The following is a 19,963-nucleotide window of genomic DNA, read 5'->3' as shown; positions in this document are numbered from 1 at the left end:
CCTTATATGTTGCTGTTCAAAATAAAAACACAAATTAAAGGAAAATGCATTAACTTTACGTCATTCCAGCCAAAACATGTGAGAGTTTTACTCATTTCTGTTCTCACAGACAATACCAGAAACGTATAAGGATGGTTCCATTTTAATCACCAGCCTTAGATTAAAAGATAGTAGATAGCAAAGTTGTAGCTCATCCAAAATGATTAGAGCTTATATGGTAAGCTCCATATTTCTCTTTAAACCTATATTACTACATTATAACATAGCGTAGCAATCCAAACGGTACTCCTGAGAGACACTGTTGTGTTATTAGGCTTGGGTTTTCACGGGCCTGTTCCAGTTCTCTATGTTTTGTTCCTTTTTCTATCTGTTTAATGGTGTATGGATGCTGGGGCGGAGTTAGATAGAGACAGTTCTGCACTGTGACTTAAGAGTCACAGTTTAGTGACACACTCTATATGTTCTGCATCCCAGTTCATAAACCTGTCCTCTAAAAGCTCCTTGTGAAGCAATATAGACAACCATCAATGGAGATCAACGATGTCTTGTTTTGGGCTCACCTACACTAATCGTCTACTACAAATCCATGTGTTTATCTTCAATTGAATTCATCACTGCATGGTGTCTTCACAGGTCTGCAGTGGAAATCAATAAGACAGCTGCAGTTGATTCAGAACGCTGCTACCCACGTCCTCACCAACACATTTGAAAGTAGAGCATATCACATCAGTAATAAAGTCCCTAAACTGGCTTCCTGTATCTCAGAGTATAGAATGTAAAATATTTCTGTTAGTCTACAAATCACTGAATGCCTTAGCACCAAAATACTTTACAGACTTGATATTTGTTTAGAGTTGCTTTTGAATGTTAATATTAAAGTTTGCAGTATTCCACTGCAATGTGTTTTCCTCTGTACGTTTTTTAAAATTATGTTCTGTTCATGTACACTTTGTATAACCCGTTTTAGTAACAAGACAATTCAAATAAACTTGCTTTGCCTTGCCTTACATAGCTTTCCTCATAAAAAAATTATATACCAGCAGTAAGCCAACCCTGATTGTAGACTTCTTTAAAGAAAATGTAAACCTAACTTATGTATGGCCACTACAGGGTAGAAGTTTAACAACGTACAAAAGCTGTTCAACCATGCCACTTGCCTGGGGCATTTCCATTGTTTATTTTTGATGTTCTTTTTTTTTCTTTAACAAAGAAGTCATTCATGGGCCGGATTGCACTCACCAGTGGGCTGAAAGTGGCCCGGGGGCCTCCAGTTGATTAGCCCTGACATAGCCTCTTATCTATAAAAAATCTTATAGCACCCGGTTATCAACAGGATAATACATAAATTAACACCAAGTGGCACGGAGCTCTGGCAAAAGTGTCTGCCTAGCCAACCATCATCATGTGACCATGATATCTTCCCTATGAGGAAACAGCTCCTGTTTTATTGTATGTCAGGGTACAGTTTAAAATAAGGTACCAACATTTTTAAATAGTCTCAGCACTTTGAGTCATCTTGTTACTGAAAAGAGCTTTATAAATAAACTTGCCTTGCCTTAAAAAATACTGTAACCATCACATATTGGTACATGGAATTTTTAAATTACCATAAAATGTGTTTTCTGTACTATGCAGAGTTCTATGTATTGAATCTGTATAAGTAATTACATCATCAACATAGATTAGTTTATTTAAATCTTATCCTTTTCTTTTTTTTAAATGCTAGAGTGTCTTCTTGTTTTAATACTGGGTTCTGTTTATTTGCAAGAGCATATAAAGTGGAGTGTGTGAATTGAGTTATAATGTGATGACTTAAGAGTTATAATGTGATGACTTAAGAAACCCAAAGCAGAAATGTAGACCTGATTTTTATCACGTTTGAGCACACTCAGGCTGCAAAGAGTCCGTCTCCACAACTTGTGCGCTATTCTGGTGACCTCTTTTGTTGCACTGATTTCATCCTCACCTCTCAGTCATTGTTTGTAATAAAAAAACCAAAACCAAAAAAAAAAAAAAAACATTTCACTGCTTTTCAGGGATATTTATTGTTTTCATACAATTGTCCAAAGATTATGGTTTCAGGTCACATGAAAATTGTTTTTTGAGTTAGGTTAGTTTTCCAGTTGACGTACTCCTGATATAACACTGATGATCTTCAGCATGGATTAACTCTGTAATAAAGAACAGGGGACTCCTGTTAAAACCAAAACAGGTTTCATTGTAGCAGCCTAATCACACCTAACACTTTTTTTTTTGTGGTTGAGAACAATTTGTTGTAAAATGTTTAATATCAGTTAGTTAAAAGAATTAGAAAACGTCTTTTTTAATCAAATACCTGTATTCATGAATTTATTTTTTGTTAATTTATCAGTAAATCTTGAAATATTTAAAAATAACCAATTGCTTTATTCAGAAAGTCTGTTGTACAGATATTGTGTTGAGTACACATGTTTAAGAACTTGTGGAGAGCATAGTTTTTAGGAAAAAGTGCATTGTTACTTTTTTATAATTATTTTTTGTGGTACCAGTGGCTCAAAGTAAGCTGACAGTAAAAGGGGGGTTTGAGAAAGGGGGGAAGACATGTGGTAAAGGACTTCAGGCCAGAATCGAACCGGGGTCAGCTGCGCCGACTGTACATGGGTTGTGCTCACTACCCCCTGCACCATTGGAGACCACCCCAATTCCATTGTTACTTTTAGTTTTACTTTTTATATATATATACATGAAAAGTCTTTTCCCCGCTAAAAAACAACTAAAAAAAACAACGTTATCCTATACAACATAAAACTGTAAATAGTGTAAGATTATAGGGACACTTGGCTCAGGATGTTATACGGCAGTAACAGACAGTTATTTTGTAAATGACTAAAAATGTAATTATATAGCAATTAACTGTCAAAACAAGAATTTCTTCTCTGTGTTAAATAATTAAACATTGTTCATCCTCAACATTACCAAGTTGAAAGGAGTTAACCAAACCTTTTTTTTATATTTTTGTTTAAAATAATTTAAACTTTTAAATGTAGACTGTGACTGTTATAAAAAAAGATATATTTTTTTATTTTGACAAGGACGTTTGTAAATGTTTTACGTTTTATTTCAGATGGGATAAAAATGGGTCACATTTTTGCTGATTTGTGGGGTGTGCGTTCTCTACGTTTTAGCCAATCAGAGTAATTTCCATCTCGTCAACTTTGATAACCTAAATCTTCCAACTGAGTGGAAAGTCGTCAGTTGTGCAAGAGAAAGCTGACAGGATGACAATGGTCAGAGGACTGGCTGCTTTCGTTCTTCTAAGAACAATGAGTGAGTTTAAAGAAGACAATTCTTAAAATGTGTAAACTTTCTGTTTTGTTTTTAGACTGATTTGGAGTACTTTCCCTTGTTGTGTGGTTTTGTTATTGTTGTTATTTTTTCTTTTTAGTTGTGATTGAAACCTTAAAGGATCCTGACAACATCCCTCTGACTGAAGCTGGACTCGGTCAAACTGTGACGCTGAACTGTAATGCAGCTGGGTTTGACAATGGGTTGTTTTACTGGTACAAGATGAATTATGGATTTATGGTTCAAACAGTTGCTAAGGGCACTTTTAGCAATGTGAAACTTGAACAACACTTTCCAAACTCAACATTCAAAGTTAATAACATGGGGAACATGCATTATCTCACCATCACTAATGTCAGCAAAGAGGATGAAGCAACATATTTATGTCAGGCAGGATCAGCATACGAAATGGTATTTATTAATGGCACAAATTTAGCTGTGAATGGTAAGATAACTTCATTTCTGTCTTCTTGCTGTATTTTGGATTCATGTCTGATCAAAACAAGTTGTTAATTCATTTTTGGACCATTCTTTCTGCTTTTTGAAACTCAGATTTTCAAAATAAGAAGTTTTCTTATGTGAATCAAACTTCAGGCATGAAGTCTGTTTCGCTTGGCACCGAGGTGACTCTGCAGTGTTCACTTCAGTCAGAGAAAAAAGAAAAAGAAAGCACGGACCAGTGTGCCGATGAGCACAACGTGTTCTGGTTCAGAGCAGAATCAGAATCGAATCCAGGATTCATCTATGTTGATAAAAAGCGCTGTGACACACAACCAGGAGGCAGCTGTGAATACCGCCTGTCTAAAACCATACAGAGCCCCTCGGATACTGGAACATACTACTGTGCTGTGGTCACATGTGGAGAGATCCTGTTTGGAGAAGGAACCAAAGTGGAGACAAGTATGTATTTAGGCAATCTTAAATTATAGGCCTATTGTATCTGCCTAAAAGGATTAGAAGTACTTTATTTACAGTGCATGACAGATTGATTTCTTACAGCCAGTTTTACAAATTAACACGTGTTGAAAAAAGTTCTGACGTCAGCCCCACCCTAGAGCAATGCCGCCCTGGGTTGTGAGCCAGGGTGGCAGTTAGAATAATTGCACCTCTGTCCACCAACATAACAATCTTCATCATTTCTGAAACAACACAAGCCCATTATTGTTGTGTTTTATAATTACTTTAGGCATTTTTTTAAATAAGTATTATAATATAATGGATAATATAATGGGCAATATAATGGATCTGTAATGGTGTACACAATTAGCACACTACTGCTTCTTAATTTTAAGAGACTGATTTTCATCCCATGCCAAATCTGATTGTAGTTGAAAGTTGCAAAATAAGGGTTATGATGAATTTTTTCTGAGTAATGGTAAATATCTAGCACTTAAAAAGCTTACATAAAATCTTAGCATCCCTTTAGTAGATTTAGGTAATCAAGATGTAATAGATATGTAGAATTATATGTAATATATGTACATATATATTTTTTAGGACAAGAATTTTGCCTGTATGCTATTGTGCTCAGTGGACTTTTGGCCTGTTCTGTACTTGTAAACATCACTTTGATTCTCACAAGAAGAAAGCCTAAGCGGCTTCAGGAAATTCACAAAGGTAAGTTTGTTGTTTACAACATCCACAATCATTTAATCAACTAATAGTTCAAACGTGTAAACGTGTATATCCACACCATCACTCAGACCAGCTGATGAGCATTTCTTTATTGATGACTGAAAGTAAAAATTAGATTAGCAAAAATGGTGATAGTCTCTATTTGGTTTTTTTTTGTCCTAACACACTGTTAAACTCTCATTTTTACCATTTTTAAGAGATTATACTTGAAGGTCAAAAGGATGATTGTTGTAATTAATGTATTTTTCTTTTAAACAGATGTAACAGCCACAACTCTTACTGAACTGGATGAGGATCAACCATGCAATATGGTAAAATAACTTAAAAATATTAAAAGCATAAAAATTGACATTTTTATTTTTATAATTGCCAAATATTTTTAGTTGTACAGTTTTAAAATGAAATTATCAATAAAAGGTGATATTTTAACCAAGTGTGATATTTTAACCAAGTGTTAAATGTAGCTACACATTCCCTGCACATAAAACTGTGCAGGGAAGGCTTTTGAGGTATGTTTTTGTCCTCACTGCATACAGAACAAATTAAATTATGTGGCCTGCTGATCCACCTTATTTAATTAATCAATTAAAGAATTTCTTTAGGAAAAAATGTTGCATGTAGCTAGGAGTACTTTCAGTGGCAAATAAGAAATAATAGAGAATGAACAGGGATTGACAGAAACAGCTCAGTCAATTACACGTTCCAAGAAACAGATATAGCTAAATGCAGAAGTACTTGGCCAGACATACTGTACTTTCTATGGAAAGAAAAACAAAGACCAAACACAACATTATTGACAGGAGTAATTGCAAACAACGCATTAATGAAGGAGGAAAAAAAGAACAGCATTGGGAATAGATACAATCTAGAAAAAAATCTGAGGAAATGAAACTTGTTTTATTTTCTTCAATACGTGGTGATTATTATAGATTACTTTTATATAAAAGTGAATTTCTATACACAACACAAGCATTCACATCCGCAGCTTATGACTTGTCTTAAAACTATTGAAACAAAAGTGTCACCGACTGCATTGCTCATTAAACCAAAACCATTTCTGTATCAGTAAACTGGATAAATAGAACATCAGTTATCTTTGAATAATTGTGTTAATACATTTTTTCTTTATTTGTTTTGCAAACTAAACACTAATGTCTAACACATTTTATCAGGATGGTGAAGAGGATGGGATGAACTATGTGGCGCTAAATTTTCCATCACGAAAACCTACAAGATGGAAGAGTAAGAGGGAGACATCGGAGGACTCCACATATTCAAACATCAAACTGTCCTTAAAAAATGGCAATGTCCATCAATAGGGATTATCCAAAATGAACATATGTGCAGATATTTGATTTCTCTATAGCTGATTGTAATTGTAATTGATCTTGAGACCAAATACTGTATTTGGTGCAACGTTGTTGTTAAAGCTTAGCATGACAATTTCTTATTCTTTAAACTGGATATATGTTGTATGTTTTAAGCATATTTTTAATGTTTGTTTGATGAAGAATGTGAAGTTGAAATGCAAAGAGGTTTCACTGTTAATAGAGATTGCAAGAAGAGACACCATGCTTTGTTCATTTAGTAAGGCATTAGCCTTCTAGTGAGCATGTGTTGTGTGTTTTTTTAATTAAACAATCTATAATCAACACTAGAAGCTTCTCAGCTATGAACTGTAAACAAAGTCAGCAAAACATGAGGTCCAAATTATCACCCGACCCACACCTTTGTCTGAAAGCACATTAGATCTCAGTGTGCCACATCGTAACCAAAAAATCCCAACAGATGTTTCCCTGAGAGGAAAACTTTGCTCATCTGCCTTCAGGGTTTTGTTTCACAAAGCCGAGTTAATGGATCTCCAGAGTAATTTCTGAAGTAAATTCCTGCATACGCTGGCTTTTCCGTTTCAGAAAACTCGGAAGCTGTTACTCTGAGTCAAATTATGACATTAAATTACTCCTTCAAACAACCCTGCTACCAAGCAGGGTTGTTTGGGCTACTGTTGAGTATTTCCAGCTTTTTAGCTGCGATCTGCACAATGTCAGAAAAGGCTTTTGTGGAGGAGCCTGTATGCTGGAGGGCTCCACAGAAATATTCGAATGATGCTGAGTCCACGATAAAATGTCCTATTAAATCCAGATTAATATACTATCTTCAAGCGTTACCTTTTTCCGCCGCTGTCAGTGATTTATCTTCTCAGCCAGCACATCCCTCATATAAACACAACAAGGGGATGCTCTCAGGTCTGAATTCTTTGTGCTGCAGCTTTTTACATAATGTAAAGTGGCAGAGAAAATCTTTCAGAGGCAACTGGATGTCGCGCTGTCAGGAATGTTACTGTTCACTTACTGAGTTCAATGGTGTTCTCTAGTCACAGAACCACAAGACAAATAAAATAACTAGACAGAATGAAAGCAATAATTTACCAAATGCTGATTTACCAATCACTTCCCAACTAAAGCAACAATCATTTGGTGCTCGGCCCGGGCTTGCCTACTTTCCTGAAACGACTCAGCCAAGAACTGCTGTAATTCAATGCCTACCAGACAACCTGCTGTCACCAGAACAGGGCACATTACAAGGATTTGGGGTTTTGCAGAAATAAAGATAGATAGTTTGTATGAAGCAATATTGTTTATTTTTCATTATTTTTACTATGTATAAAGTTAAAATGGAAGCTAGTGCTAACAGGCCACAAAGCTTTGCTAAGGTGTTCATGGGTTGTGTTTTAAGGTTATGACAACCTTTATTTCCATTAGGGTTTTAAACACTGATGGGACGTTAACATTTGTGTTTTCAGATCTACTCGTTACACTGAATTATGAGTAAATAGTCAGTTTAAACAAGCTCCCTGGTGTTTCATTAGCCACTAACGCTAATAGCTTGCCGCCGCTAGTTACCAAGGCAGTACAGTTGTTTAAACCTAACATTTGTTTTTGTCTACTCCACAGCTGCCCAATAATACCACCAGCATTTGTACAACATTAATAAGGAACATTAAAGTTGATTAATGGTATTTTGGGGACCTTAAATGATTGAGCTATTTAGCTGATTGCTTTGTTAGTTTTGTTCGTATGTTTTCAAATAGTTCTATTTTGCATTTTAAAGGTTTATTCAAAACAATTATTTCCTGTAAAATAATTACATAATGTTGAGACATATTAAATACTGCAATATAGAAAAATATCCTAAAGGCTACTGATTTTAAATTTGGCAAATTATTCTTTAAAATATCATTTTCGGAAATAATGTTTTATCTAACTCTTTAACTTGCATTGTGAATGGGTGTTCTGAATTAGTTAAACCTAATTGAACATCTTTCCAAATTCTTCAAGATGAACTTTGGTTATTAAAAATAAACAACCACACTGAACATTAAAATCATTCATAATGGTTTTCAGACATTTTTAATTGTCCTTTTATTCATTTGTGTGTACATAGTTCATTAGTTTTCTTTTGTCTATAGCTAATTATTTTTGGTTAAGTTTCACTAGCCTAGGTAAAGTTTTGTTGATTGAAATATGTTTAACTTTAAGTTTAATTATTTCTGTTAATAAATTCTTATGTTTTGAAGAGAAATTGTCTCTAATTTATTCATACGTGTTCAGAGTTTGCTGTTCGAGAAATGCCAGTGCTCAAATCACTCTTTCAATCAATTTCATTGATCTAATATCATCGACAAATTGGGTTGGTATTCACAGGGCAATACTTAACAGATCGTTAAGTAGAGGTTATGTGATTAAATATTAGATAATCTAATTAATTTGAATTGCACAACAGTCAAATATATGATTTAACGGGTTTTGTCCAAGAGAACTTGACTGGTCTCACGGGATAAATGAATATACATAAATGCACATTCTGACAGAACTAAGGCTTCAAATGGTGGCCTAACATGATAAACTAGATGGATAAAGAAATTATACCACTCAAATGCTTTTATGTGTAAAGGCAATGCTCCAATACCTTTAGGAATATAGTGCATTCACTAGTAGGCGTGGTTGAGCAGCTTGAAGCAGGCAAGTTAATGACAAATCTCAAACATGTAAAAAATATCTGAAGAGAAGAATAGGGTAGCTGAGTACATCTAGGGTTATGTGTTAACATCGCCCCATGACAAAATAGACTACAAAGACAAGATCGAATACAGTAATGTGCTGAGAACAACAAGATTTGATATTGCCCAATAGTTTCAATATTTGCCTGAAAACATTTTACAAAAAGGTTCAATCTAGTGGAATACATTTCTTAGTTTCCGTGTGTTGCAGAAAAAAAATCTAACTTTTTCATTGCTTCCGTTACTTATCAAGACAGAGATTGGTGATTTTTATCAGTCAGAATTTATTATCTTCTTATAAGAAGGAGAATAGCATGGGACACATGTCCCAGAGAGGTTTTGATCTGCTCTGTTCCATTACAATCCATCCATTTTCTAACACGCTTAGAAAAGTCACAAGGGGTGCTGGTGCCTATCTCCAGCATTCAACGGGTGAGAAGCGGGGTACACCCTGGACAGGTTGCCTGTCTATCGCAAGGCAACACAGAGACAGGCAACCATTCTTTTGGTTACAAAAGAATGGTTGCAATTGCAACCATTGCCACATTCATTCATTTAACATATTAGCAGCATTATTTTGGGTATAAATCATTTTAAGAACTAAAATGTAATGACACATGGGTTCAAAAAAATATCCAATTTTGCACACTCTGCTATTTTCTGACGTTTAAAAAATTTAGGCTGTCACAGTATCTGTGCAGCAGCAGATGTCACTAGTGAGCAATGAACAAAGCATCAATTAATTAACCTTTAGACACAGCAGTGGGCTGGAAAGCTTCATTGGTCCATGAGGCTTCTTTGGCCACCACTATTTAAAAGTGCATTTACTATGCAACTTTAGCCAAATAGATTGATCAAACACTGCTACTCCAGAAACTTCTCACCCTCACACTCTTAATTAGTGAGAAGTCACAGCAGCTTGTAAACAAAACCTCTTTGCTGTCATGTAACTAAGGTGAGTTCAAGTAACCTGGGAGAGTGGGAAAATACAGTTTTTCAGCCTGGGTTACTTGAAAAATAAGTCCTTTGTTGGAAGGAGAGAGAGAGGGGGGCAAAACCGGGCCACCATACTTTCTCTAGCTGGAAGCGAGTGGAAAGAGTTGGAGATTAGGGCAAGAGAATTTCAGTTGGTGGGGAAAAAAGAAGAAATTACTGGTGTCTTGATAGTTGAATAAGTTTGAGGTTCATCAAAGTCTAACTCTTGGACTGAAAAAAATTCCTGAAAACCGTTGAATAACTTCCAGAACAAGGTAAACTTTGAATATTCATGTATCAAAAGTGTTCAAATTAAGTTTAAATATGAAATATTGCGCATTTTTTACACCGATTATGGTATTTTGCGTTTGAGTGCTGCCTCCGTTTACGATCGGCCATTTCCGACGTGTGACATCAGTTCAAGAACACCGAGAATGCGCAAAGCGAACTTGCATAGAAACACACATTGTTTACATTGTACAACCGGTATGGCGAACAAGGATATATGGATGTTTTCCAGTATCTTCTTTCACACACCAAATTTGCTGATCCACGTCTACTTTGAGCAAGCGCTTTTAAAAAAAAAACGGCGAACTAAGTCCACAATAAAATGCCTTCTAGATGCGTAGTTGGCTGTAGTGCAGACCGCGGTGAAGTTGGTTTGACATTGGACATTCAAGCTCCACGGAGTCAGCGGGATCTAGCTCACGGTTGATCCGGTTGAAGGACTCCGATTTCGGCCAGCGTCTCTCAGCTGCTCCCTTCTCCCATACGCGCCGGGACCGTCAACAAATCTGATTTGATTTTTGTTTCTCAAGAGTGCTCCGCTGACTCCGCGGAGCTTGAATATCTAATGTCAAGCCAACTTCACCGCGGTCTAATGCAGGCCAGAAAGTAGCGCTACATACTTGGCCGGTGGATCAAAAGATCCGAAAGAAATGGGATAAATTTGTAAAAGAAACGCGAAAGGACTGGATTGCCGGCAGTGACAAAAGTGTTTTATTCAATTCACACTTCACGAGCGAGGATTTTGAAGGGTACTTACAATGGAGCATGGGCTCTATGTCTTGGGCAGCGTTAGATATAGTCTCCTCAGGTTCACCTTGTTCAAACTCCGTTTCTTCGTATATATATTCGGTATCGGAGTCGCCGATGCTTGAGGTGGAGTTTGTAGATGTATCAGACATTTTTTTATGCATTTTTTTGTACGTAGAGTAAGAGTTATTAATTAAATTTAATAAAACGGTAGCGAAAGTCGTAGTGTTAGCAGCAGGATGCACGGTACTCGTTCTGTTTGTGACGTCACATTCAGAAACAGCCCGATTGAGGAATGTTCGGGCTCTTTCAATTATACAGCAAGTTTTATCGAAATTACTTCCAAACGGCGCACATAATTCACATATAATATACATTTCTTTACTCTGGTGACTATTTGAATGCATCTGCGTAAAAATACATTCAGTCCAAGAGTTAGACTTTAAGTTGTTTTGGTGTATAGGTGTTCTGAATACTGTTAGGCAGTGTGGTAAGGTTGGTTAGCTACATATGGATTTTATTCCAAGTAGAGTAAAACTTGTTTTAATGCCTCTCAATGATTATTTAACCTTTTCTAGCTGGATAAAATTCATGAGCTCACCAAGCCAGATGGATGCATTTGGTGGATTTTTTGGACTTCTGCACAGCAGTATTCTTCTACATGCAATCAGTGTAGACATTAACATTTTTTGTTTATTTTTTTTTTGTTTCAAACCTGCAAGTAAAATAATCTGTATGCAGATTTATCGTACAAAGCAAAAAGATACATGATTTGAAAAGGGGATGGTAAAGAAGTAATGCTTATAAGGATCCAACCCGCCACCTCTACACTACTCACCACCTAGGCAAAACAATACAAAACAAGTATTCATGCTGACAATCAACACCAACCAAAAGAAAGAAACAAAACAAAAACAGGGCCAAACACATTCAATCCTACATCTCTCCCCCCCAGAACATATAGCTCTGCAAAAACACAATGCTTTGCATATTTTTTTTTAGCCGTAAAACCAAAAATGGCAATTGCTGCTTTCGGTGGAATTTTAACATCAAGTGCCCCTGATAGTATTTTGAAAACTGTGGTCCAGTATGTTATCAAGGCAGTGCATGAACAAAACATGTGGGTCAGATTAGCTGGAAAATGATGACACTTATCACACATGGCATCTAACCCAGGGTTTATTCTTTCAAGTCTTGCTTGAGAAAAGTGGGCTTTCTCTACAACCTTAAACTGTATGACACTTACGGTACATCTAGCACAGGAAGTGCTATCATTTAAATCTTGGTAAAGCACAGTACCAGATGTCATCTATAACCTCTCACAATTCATTCCCCCAGTCTGTGTTGATGTTTGTTAGAGAAATATTCCTGAAAGATGCAATAAGATCCTGTAGTTTTGAGATCAAACCTTTAGAGTCAACAGGGCTCTGCAGAATGTCATATAAAACGGAGGTTCGTGAGACATTAGTAAAGTTAGGGTCCTGATGTTGCAGAAAATTACATATTTAAAAGAAAGGGAGATGAAATTTATGTACCAGACAATTAAAACGTGAAAATTTCCCTAACCTGTCCAATAATAATGGCAAAAGTTTGAAAGGCCGAGGCCACCATGCTGTTTAGGTATCTGTGAGATTTCAAGTCTTAGTCTTGGCTTTTTAATTATTCCATACGAATGCAGTAAAAGATTTATCAATGGACTTATAAAAAGATTTGGAAGGATAAAGGGGGATACATTTAAATAAGTACAGAAATGTTGGAAGCATGTTGATTTTAAAACCGTTGACTTTACCTGACAGAGATATGATGAGTGTTTTACGATCTTTTTACGTCGAGTTTGACCTTTTCAAGTAAAGAATAAAATATTTCTTGATGCAGTTTCTGCATATCTCTGCTGATATTGATACCCAGATACTTAAAGCCAGATCTGGACATGTTAAAGGGTAAAACAAACACACCCAAACTTTAACCAAGTTCATCCAGGTTTCACAACTTCTTGTTTCTGTGTGTTGCTGGTCAGTCAGTCTTGGTTCATCTCTCTGACCCTCCCATCTTTTGCACCACTAATAAAGGTTCTCCTCTTTATCACACTTGCACTTTGACTCAGCTCTCAGAGGCACAAACATAGAGTATTTTACACACATCTACATTAGACTGCTGTAAGGAATGACAGCTTCTACAGGATTTCAAAGCCATTGGTTTAATATTTTGCAGGGAGAAATCTCCAGAGATAAATAACAAGCGAAAGCAGAAGTCAAGGTCTTGGAATGAACTGAAAATTTATTTCCAGGGAAAAAGGACAGAGTTAAAAAACTTTGAGGGGTTTCAACTTTAACAGACCAAAGGTTACTTAAAGAGAGTTACAATTTTATCACAATCTGAAATATTTCATGATGGCATCTTTATACTTCATGCACTGTTGGTGGAATAGAAGATTATTTGTGCAATCTAATGTCATCTGGAAACTTTTTCCAAAGTCCAAGTCAGATTAGGACTTAATGAAGTGTTTTTAATCCCTCTTCTAACTTTCTAAAGTACATGCTGATTAAAAGATATCCTTGCCACTTTGTCAGTCTGGCCCTGAGGTCAGATAATAATTTCTTCGGTGTTAAGTATAAATTTTGAGCCTACACCACTTTCTGTAAGGCTTTTACGTTTTTTTTTATACTTTTGCTGGAAAAAGTGAGCGAGGCAGGAAATACAGTGATTCGTTAGCATAGGTGTGAAATTGCCCCACTTCCCTCAGTCTTTTATGCATCACAGAGTGTGAAGAGATGTGTCAAGATGCTCTTGTTTTGGGTCACACTACACATTCTTCTTCATCATGGAAGTAAGTGGCATTTTAGGTAATTATAAAATATAATTTAGCATTTTGTATTGTGTGTGATAACTGTATATGCAACATTTTATTTATCTTTGCATTGGCGCTGTTTCTCAATGTACAATTCCAGGAGTAAGAATTGAAGTTGCTTTCTTTTAAAATTTGTATCTTAAAACTATGAATTAAGGGATTTTCTTAACCGTTTGATAATTTCGCAGAAGCTTTTATTCCGAGGTTAAATTTATCCCCCACAGTAATGATCTCAAACTGTGGCATTGCTACATTTACTTTCTTTAAATGAAACAGGGAACTCAAAAAAAAAAACACAAAAAAAACAATAACCCAGGAACTGATAATATGCAATTCTATAGTTTATCTACTGATTAATGGTTCTTTTTAACCGTGAATGTACATATGACATCATCTGCCTACTCCGATTTCTTTTGTATTTTTATTCTTATTTTTTTCTCATTTTCTATTTGATCCACTGTATATATGAAGATACACTGTATATGACTGATGCACCTTTTCCTACTTTTGGCACCTGCTTCTGACTATTGAGCCAATGGGACAAGTTAATTTCTCCAATGTGAGATCAATAAAGCCTATCTTATCCAATCTTCTTAGCCTATAACATATTGAGAAAGGGCAACACTGGAATAATTATGACAGTAAAAAATACCAAAAGTTTCTTAGAGCTGTTTATTAGCTTTCAGTGAGGTGAAAGTTATTATTTTTTAGATAATTTGTAGGTTGATAGTTTATTTCAGAACTGAGTTGCTTCAAACATCAAACGTCATACATTGAAGCTCTGATACTGTTTATGTGAAAATGTAATTAAAGTGTTGATTAAGAATAAATTCAAAAAAAGTATAGTTCAGAAAAAAACATGAAAAAACATAAAATCAGATATTTTAATGAAAGTCCAAAACATCTATTCTTTACAAAATACATATTGCATTGAACATTAGCCTCACTGTGGCAGGAAGTGCCCTTTGATCATATTTCTAAGAAAGCCAATGAGATGCCTTTGAAAGTGGGAATTACGCAACATCTCCCTTTGATTTAAATGTCAAAGGTCTGAATGAAAAAAGTGTGAATATGTGTCTTTTCCTTCATGAAGGATCTAAGTGCTTAGTGAGCTGATATGTCATATGTAATATTCTGTTATATCTCATCATGGCAACCTGTCTTTTTATTATATGATTTTATTCCATTGTTTTTCCTAACGTAGATTTCTTTTTTTTTTCTTTAAATGCAGATTCATTGGTTCCAGTGGTAACAGTTCAACTGGGCAAACCTGTGATTTTTACATGTGCTTTCACCAAGGAGTTTCAGAGCATGGATTGGATTCACTGGTATAAGCAGAATGCAGGAGATAATCTCAAATTAATCTCAATGGCACGTCAGACTACAAACCCCATTTATGGACAAGGATTTTCCTCCACAAATTATAACACAACACTTAATGACAAAATGAGCAATCTAACAATCTTTAAAACTGCTACAGAAGATGAGGGATTGTATCACTGTGGTCATATCAGTTGGTTCCAATCTACGTGGAATGGGACTTATTTATTATTAAAAGGTAATTATGCAATTCTTTTAACAATGTAACTTTTTTATGTTTCTGTTTGTTGCTGCCTCTTATCCAGAACTCTCTTGAAAAAGAGGGTTTTAATCTCAATTGGGCTTTAGCCTGGTTAACTAAAAGGTTAGATTAAAAAAATGTATTACAACTTTTTAATAAAAAGTTTAACCAGGCCAGCCAGATTGGTAATGTGTAGCTCTCTAGTTCGGCACATTATCAATCTGGGACGGCTCCATTTGAATTTGTTTGGGGAAAGGTGGGACCTTTCAGCATTCCCTCCGAGCTGACTGGGCGAAGCAACACCTGGTGCCCGCCTACCAAAGGTTGGTTTTAGCCAATCATGGTATCAAATCAAAAACATAAGCAGCAGCAGGCGTTATGAAAAACCTGAAGAAGATAAGCTCTAGTCAAAGCTCATCTTGCAGTTCTTCTTTCAAAGATGAAATAGTAGATTCTGACAAAACAGATGTGATAGCAGCAGCTAAGCATGCGTCCTCTTGCGCTGCCATGTTTATGTTGTTCGGCTGTGGGCTCAGCCGCTCTTGCTTTTGTTGCACCAGTATGTCCTTAAACCACAATACTGCAATACGATTGGCCCAAACTGTTGCTGGTTTGGACACAAACGGTTCAAGCTGGAACGGTACAAGATGGATTCTTATGTGTTTGTGAATACTGCTAGAAATCACTTTGCAGGCAAGGTTATATAAACATAACCTGACCCTACCCAGATGGATTTCGCTCCGTCTAGCTTCACTCACATCCATCTGGGACCTCTTCCATAGAGAGTGATTTCTTCAATCCATTTTATTGTCCAGCCAATCAGGACGCAGGGCTGAAGTTTCATAGATGTGACGTTGTGGAGAAGTGACTGTGAGACTGTTTTGATTTGGACAATGGCGGCTCGCATCGAGGAAGCAAGCGTTAACATTGATGCTGCTATTTGTTCTGTGTTGTCCAATCTACCTAATATTGTTTCATTAAAAGAACATCAGAGAACGCCTCTGAAGGCTTTTGTTGGTGGAAACGATGTTTTCCCCCTTCTCCCGACTAAATTTGGCAAGTTTTGTTTTCCGGGACGCGCCCGTGGCGGAGCGGTTAGCGCGAACCATGTTAGGAGGCTTTTAGTCCTCCGACCCGTGGCGCTTTGTCTTCCCCCCTCTTCCCCCCTCTTCCTGTCAGCTCACTGTCAATAAAACGCGTGCCACTAGAGCTGCATACATATTTAAAAAAAAAAAAAAGTTTAGTTTTTTCCTAATCGGGTCAGAAAATGGATGGATAGATGGATGGATGGAACTTTTCAATTATATACACCCTAGCCTCTCGCCCATTGACTGCTGGAGATAGGCCCCAGCACCCCTCACGACACAAAGGATAGACGTGTTAGATAATGGATGGATGGATTATATTCTAGTGACTCAATTCACTAAGGAAAACACTTCAAATAAGTTAAAACAGACTGACTATATTTTAAAGCCTTTATTTCTGTTAATAATGATTGTCTTCCACCTCAAGCTAATCAAAACACAGCATATAATATTATTAGACCAATAAAAAAATCAAAAGAATTTTCATGCAAAAATGGGGGCTTATTAAGTATACTTAATACAATTTTAAAGTTTGTTTTTTTCAAAAGGTATTTTTAATTTGACGAACAAGCCTTTTGAAAATGCATATTCTAATGTATTGAATATTACTGTGTATGTTATTGTAATTCTGGAAGGCTTTGGATGCTGAACCTGATATAGTTTGTTATGGACAGCAATGTCTAGGCAGCTGACAAATATTTTATATGAAGGGTTAGGAAAAAAGCAAGATACATGCAAATAAAGCCACTTTTTTTTGACAGATTGTTTTATTTTGTGAAATAATTGTATATTTAAATAAAAAAACAACAAATTATTTTTCAAACTAATTTTGAAATGCTTTGCCATGATGACATCTGTTAGTAAAGAACTTCATCCTATCCACACATAAGATCTTACTTTAATTAAAAAATATGATCATAATCTGAAAACTAATATGTTAAGTGCTTTATGCTTTCACTAAAGCTCCAACAAATGAAACATTTAAATGTACAATATTTTTTATATTACCAACACCGCTAAATGTTTTTCTTCTTTGTTTTAATATTGTTTACTGTTACTACCACTACTAATGATAACTTTATTTATTCAGGAAACCTTGAGTCAACATCTGGCTCCCATGTCGTTCAGCAGCCAGCTGTTTTAGATCCATCTGGTCCAGCAGACTCACAGAAGCTGGAGTGCTCTCTATTCTCTCAGCCAGAGAGAAATACTTGTTCAATAGAGCCCAGCGTGTTCTGGTTCAGAGCTGGATCAGACAAGCCATTGCTAGATCTCATCTACATTGATGCAAACATATCTAAACAATGTGAGGAGACATCAAATGCTCAGAAGAAATGTAGTTATAACTTGCCTAAGCAGGTTACCTCCTTTGATGTTGGGACTTATTACTGTGCCGTGGCCACATGTGGAGAGATATTACTTGGAGACGGAACCAAAGTAGAAATTTGTAAGGATCTCTTTTACAGTGCTCTTAAACAATATATATCAATGCTGTCATCTCTTTATCAAAAACAATCGTGTCATTATCTCTCTGTTTTCTAGCTCATTCTTTCAGTTCTGAAGTCCTGTTGCTGGTGATCACAGTGATCTGCTTGGCGATTTCTTTAATTGTGAATATTGTTTTAATATTCTGCTGCCAAACTCGAAGAAAATCTTGCCAAAAGTGTAGAGGTAAGTATTGATAAAACAAAATAAATTGAAAAAGAACACAGAAAAAAATAATAATTTTATAACACAAATAGCTTTTTGATCAATGTGTCTAGAAAGCTCCTCTTCACAAGCACAGCACAACGACATGAGCCAACCAGATGATGATGTGAGTAATCACACTTATCGGCTAATCAGTTTGTTATATTAAAATATAAAAATCATCTGGATATGACAAAAATTCTGGAATTTGTTACTATGTTTCCACTCAGACAGATGATGGAGAACATCAGAACTATGCTGCGTTACATTTCTCTACAGGGACGACAAAGAAGAGAGAGTTGAAGACTGAAGAAAGCACGTATTCAAACATCAGAGAATTAATTTAAAATTGCATTGAATATGCACATGATTAGGCTTGATTGTCAGATTAAAAGTACCTTGTAGTAATGTAGTAAGTTTGTAATGTATATTACAATCATTTCTGAAGCGCTGTTGTGGGTAACAGAATTTTGTAAAGTATGTTTTGGGACCTTCCAACTTAGATAAATTACTGTCGATAATTATAATTTTTATTTTGTATTGTATTTTATGTATATATCTGATATATTACTATCATTAATATTGTTTTGTTTCATACTGTGCTTTCACAGTTTGTTGTGCATGTATGTCTATGTGTGTGTGAGACTGTGTATGTAATTTTTTAGAAATATATTTGTGATGAAAATGAAAGACACCAGGCAGAATAGCTCCTGTATCCAGTCAGGAGCAAATGAGACTCAATCAAATCAAATCAAATCAAATCAAATCAAATCAAATCAAATCAAATCAAATCAAACCTTTTGAAACTAACAACCTCTAAGCAGGTATTGGTTGTACTTTTCATTGAGCCCACATTTTCTGTTGGTCTAATTTAATATTCTAACCTTAAATGTTTTCATTTAGTGGCAAAACATATCTAACAGAAATAAAGGCTTTAAAACACAAGTCTGTGTAAATAATGTAATGTGCTGTAATGTATGGGGAAACAATGTAAGTACACAGAAGGACACAAGAAATAACTAATAAACTTAACACAAAGCAATTCAATATTTTTGCAAAGACCTGAATCATAATAATGAGCAATAGGGAATTCTATTTTTACACGGAGACTTCCAACATAATTACACTCAAATGTGCATAGTGATTGTGCCATTCTTCTTTCATTAGAAAAAATTAATGTCTTTGAAAATGGCTGAGAGTTGCAAGAAGCAAACCGCATACATTATGAGTAGAAGAGGAAGGCCTCAGTAGAAAAAAATAAGACCAGCGCAGATTTGGAAGATTTTTTTTTTCACGCAAAAGGCAAGACATTCTTGCGCCTCTAACTTTATGTGCAACACCTGTGGTCTGTTTGAATTATGGGGTTTTCTAGTTGATACAATACTGTGACGTACTGTAGGGTACATAGCTGGTGTAGCACTGACGTCATCAGAGTCATATTTACAAATATACAAATATACACTCTACAGAGTAGACTCATTGCAAAGTGCTGAAGGAGACTGAGCCAAATCAATTCACCAAAAGTCATGGAAAAAATATTATTATTTGATGAAAAAAAATAATACTAAATTTTTTGTCATTTGATTGGTAACAGTTTGAGTTATGATGGATTTCTGCATTTGTAACACATTTAAAAACTATAACCCACATTACGCACATTTCATTACAAAAACAAAACATGAGTAATTATCGCTGTCTTACCCTTTACTTATAAATGAAGTCCATGCGGCGCTCTTTCTGAACAAAAATAT

General features: G+C 35.6%; 1 protein-coding gene and 1 long non-coding RNA gene across 2 annotated transcripts; both read left to right on the top strand.

Moving 5' to 3' along the window:
• The first annotated feature begins 3,920 nt into the window (after positions 1 to 3,920).
• LOC118557525 lies at positions 3,921 to 6,400 on the top strand. The gene is made up of 4 exons (XM_036127658.1): positions 3,921 to 4,224; positions 4,822 to 4,941; positions 5,218 to 5,270; positions 6,132 to 6,400. The coding sequence occupies exons 1-4, from the start codon at positions 3,921 to 3,923 to the stop codon at positions 6,276 to 6,278; spliced, it is 624 nt and encodes a 207-aa protein (XP_035983551.1). The 3' UTR covers positions 6,279 to 6,400.
• A 7,403-nt stretch (positions 6,401 to 13,803) lies between these two features.
• On the top strand, positions 13,804 to 17,766 carry LOC105922375. The gene is made up of 3 exons (XR_004927923.1): positions 13,804 to 13,856; positions 15,109 to 15,435; positions 17,614 to 17,766. It is a non-coding gene; the product is annotated as an uncharacterized LOC105922375 (long non-coding RNA).
• The last annotated feature ends 2,197 nt before the right edge of the window (positions 17,767 to 19,963 follow it).

The sequence above is a fragment of the Fundulus heteroclitus genome, chromosome 23 (assembly GCF_011125445.2).
Source record: "Fundulus heteroclitus isolate FHET01 chromosome 23, MU-UCD_Fhet_4.1, whole genome shotgun sequence".
Taxonomy (NCBI): domain Eukaryota; kingdom Metazoa; phylum Chordata; class Actinopteri; order Cyprinodontiformes; family Fundulidae; genus Fundulus; species Fundulus heteroclitus.
The sequence above is the reverse complement of the archived record's forward strand: the minus strand, read 5'-3'. Positions and strand labels throughout refer to the sequence as shown.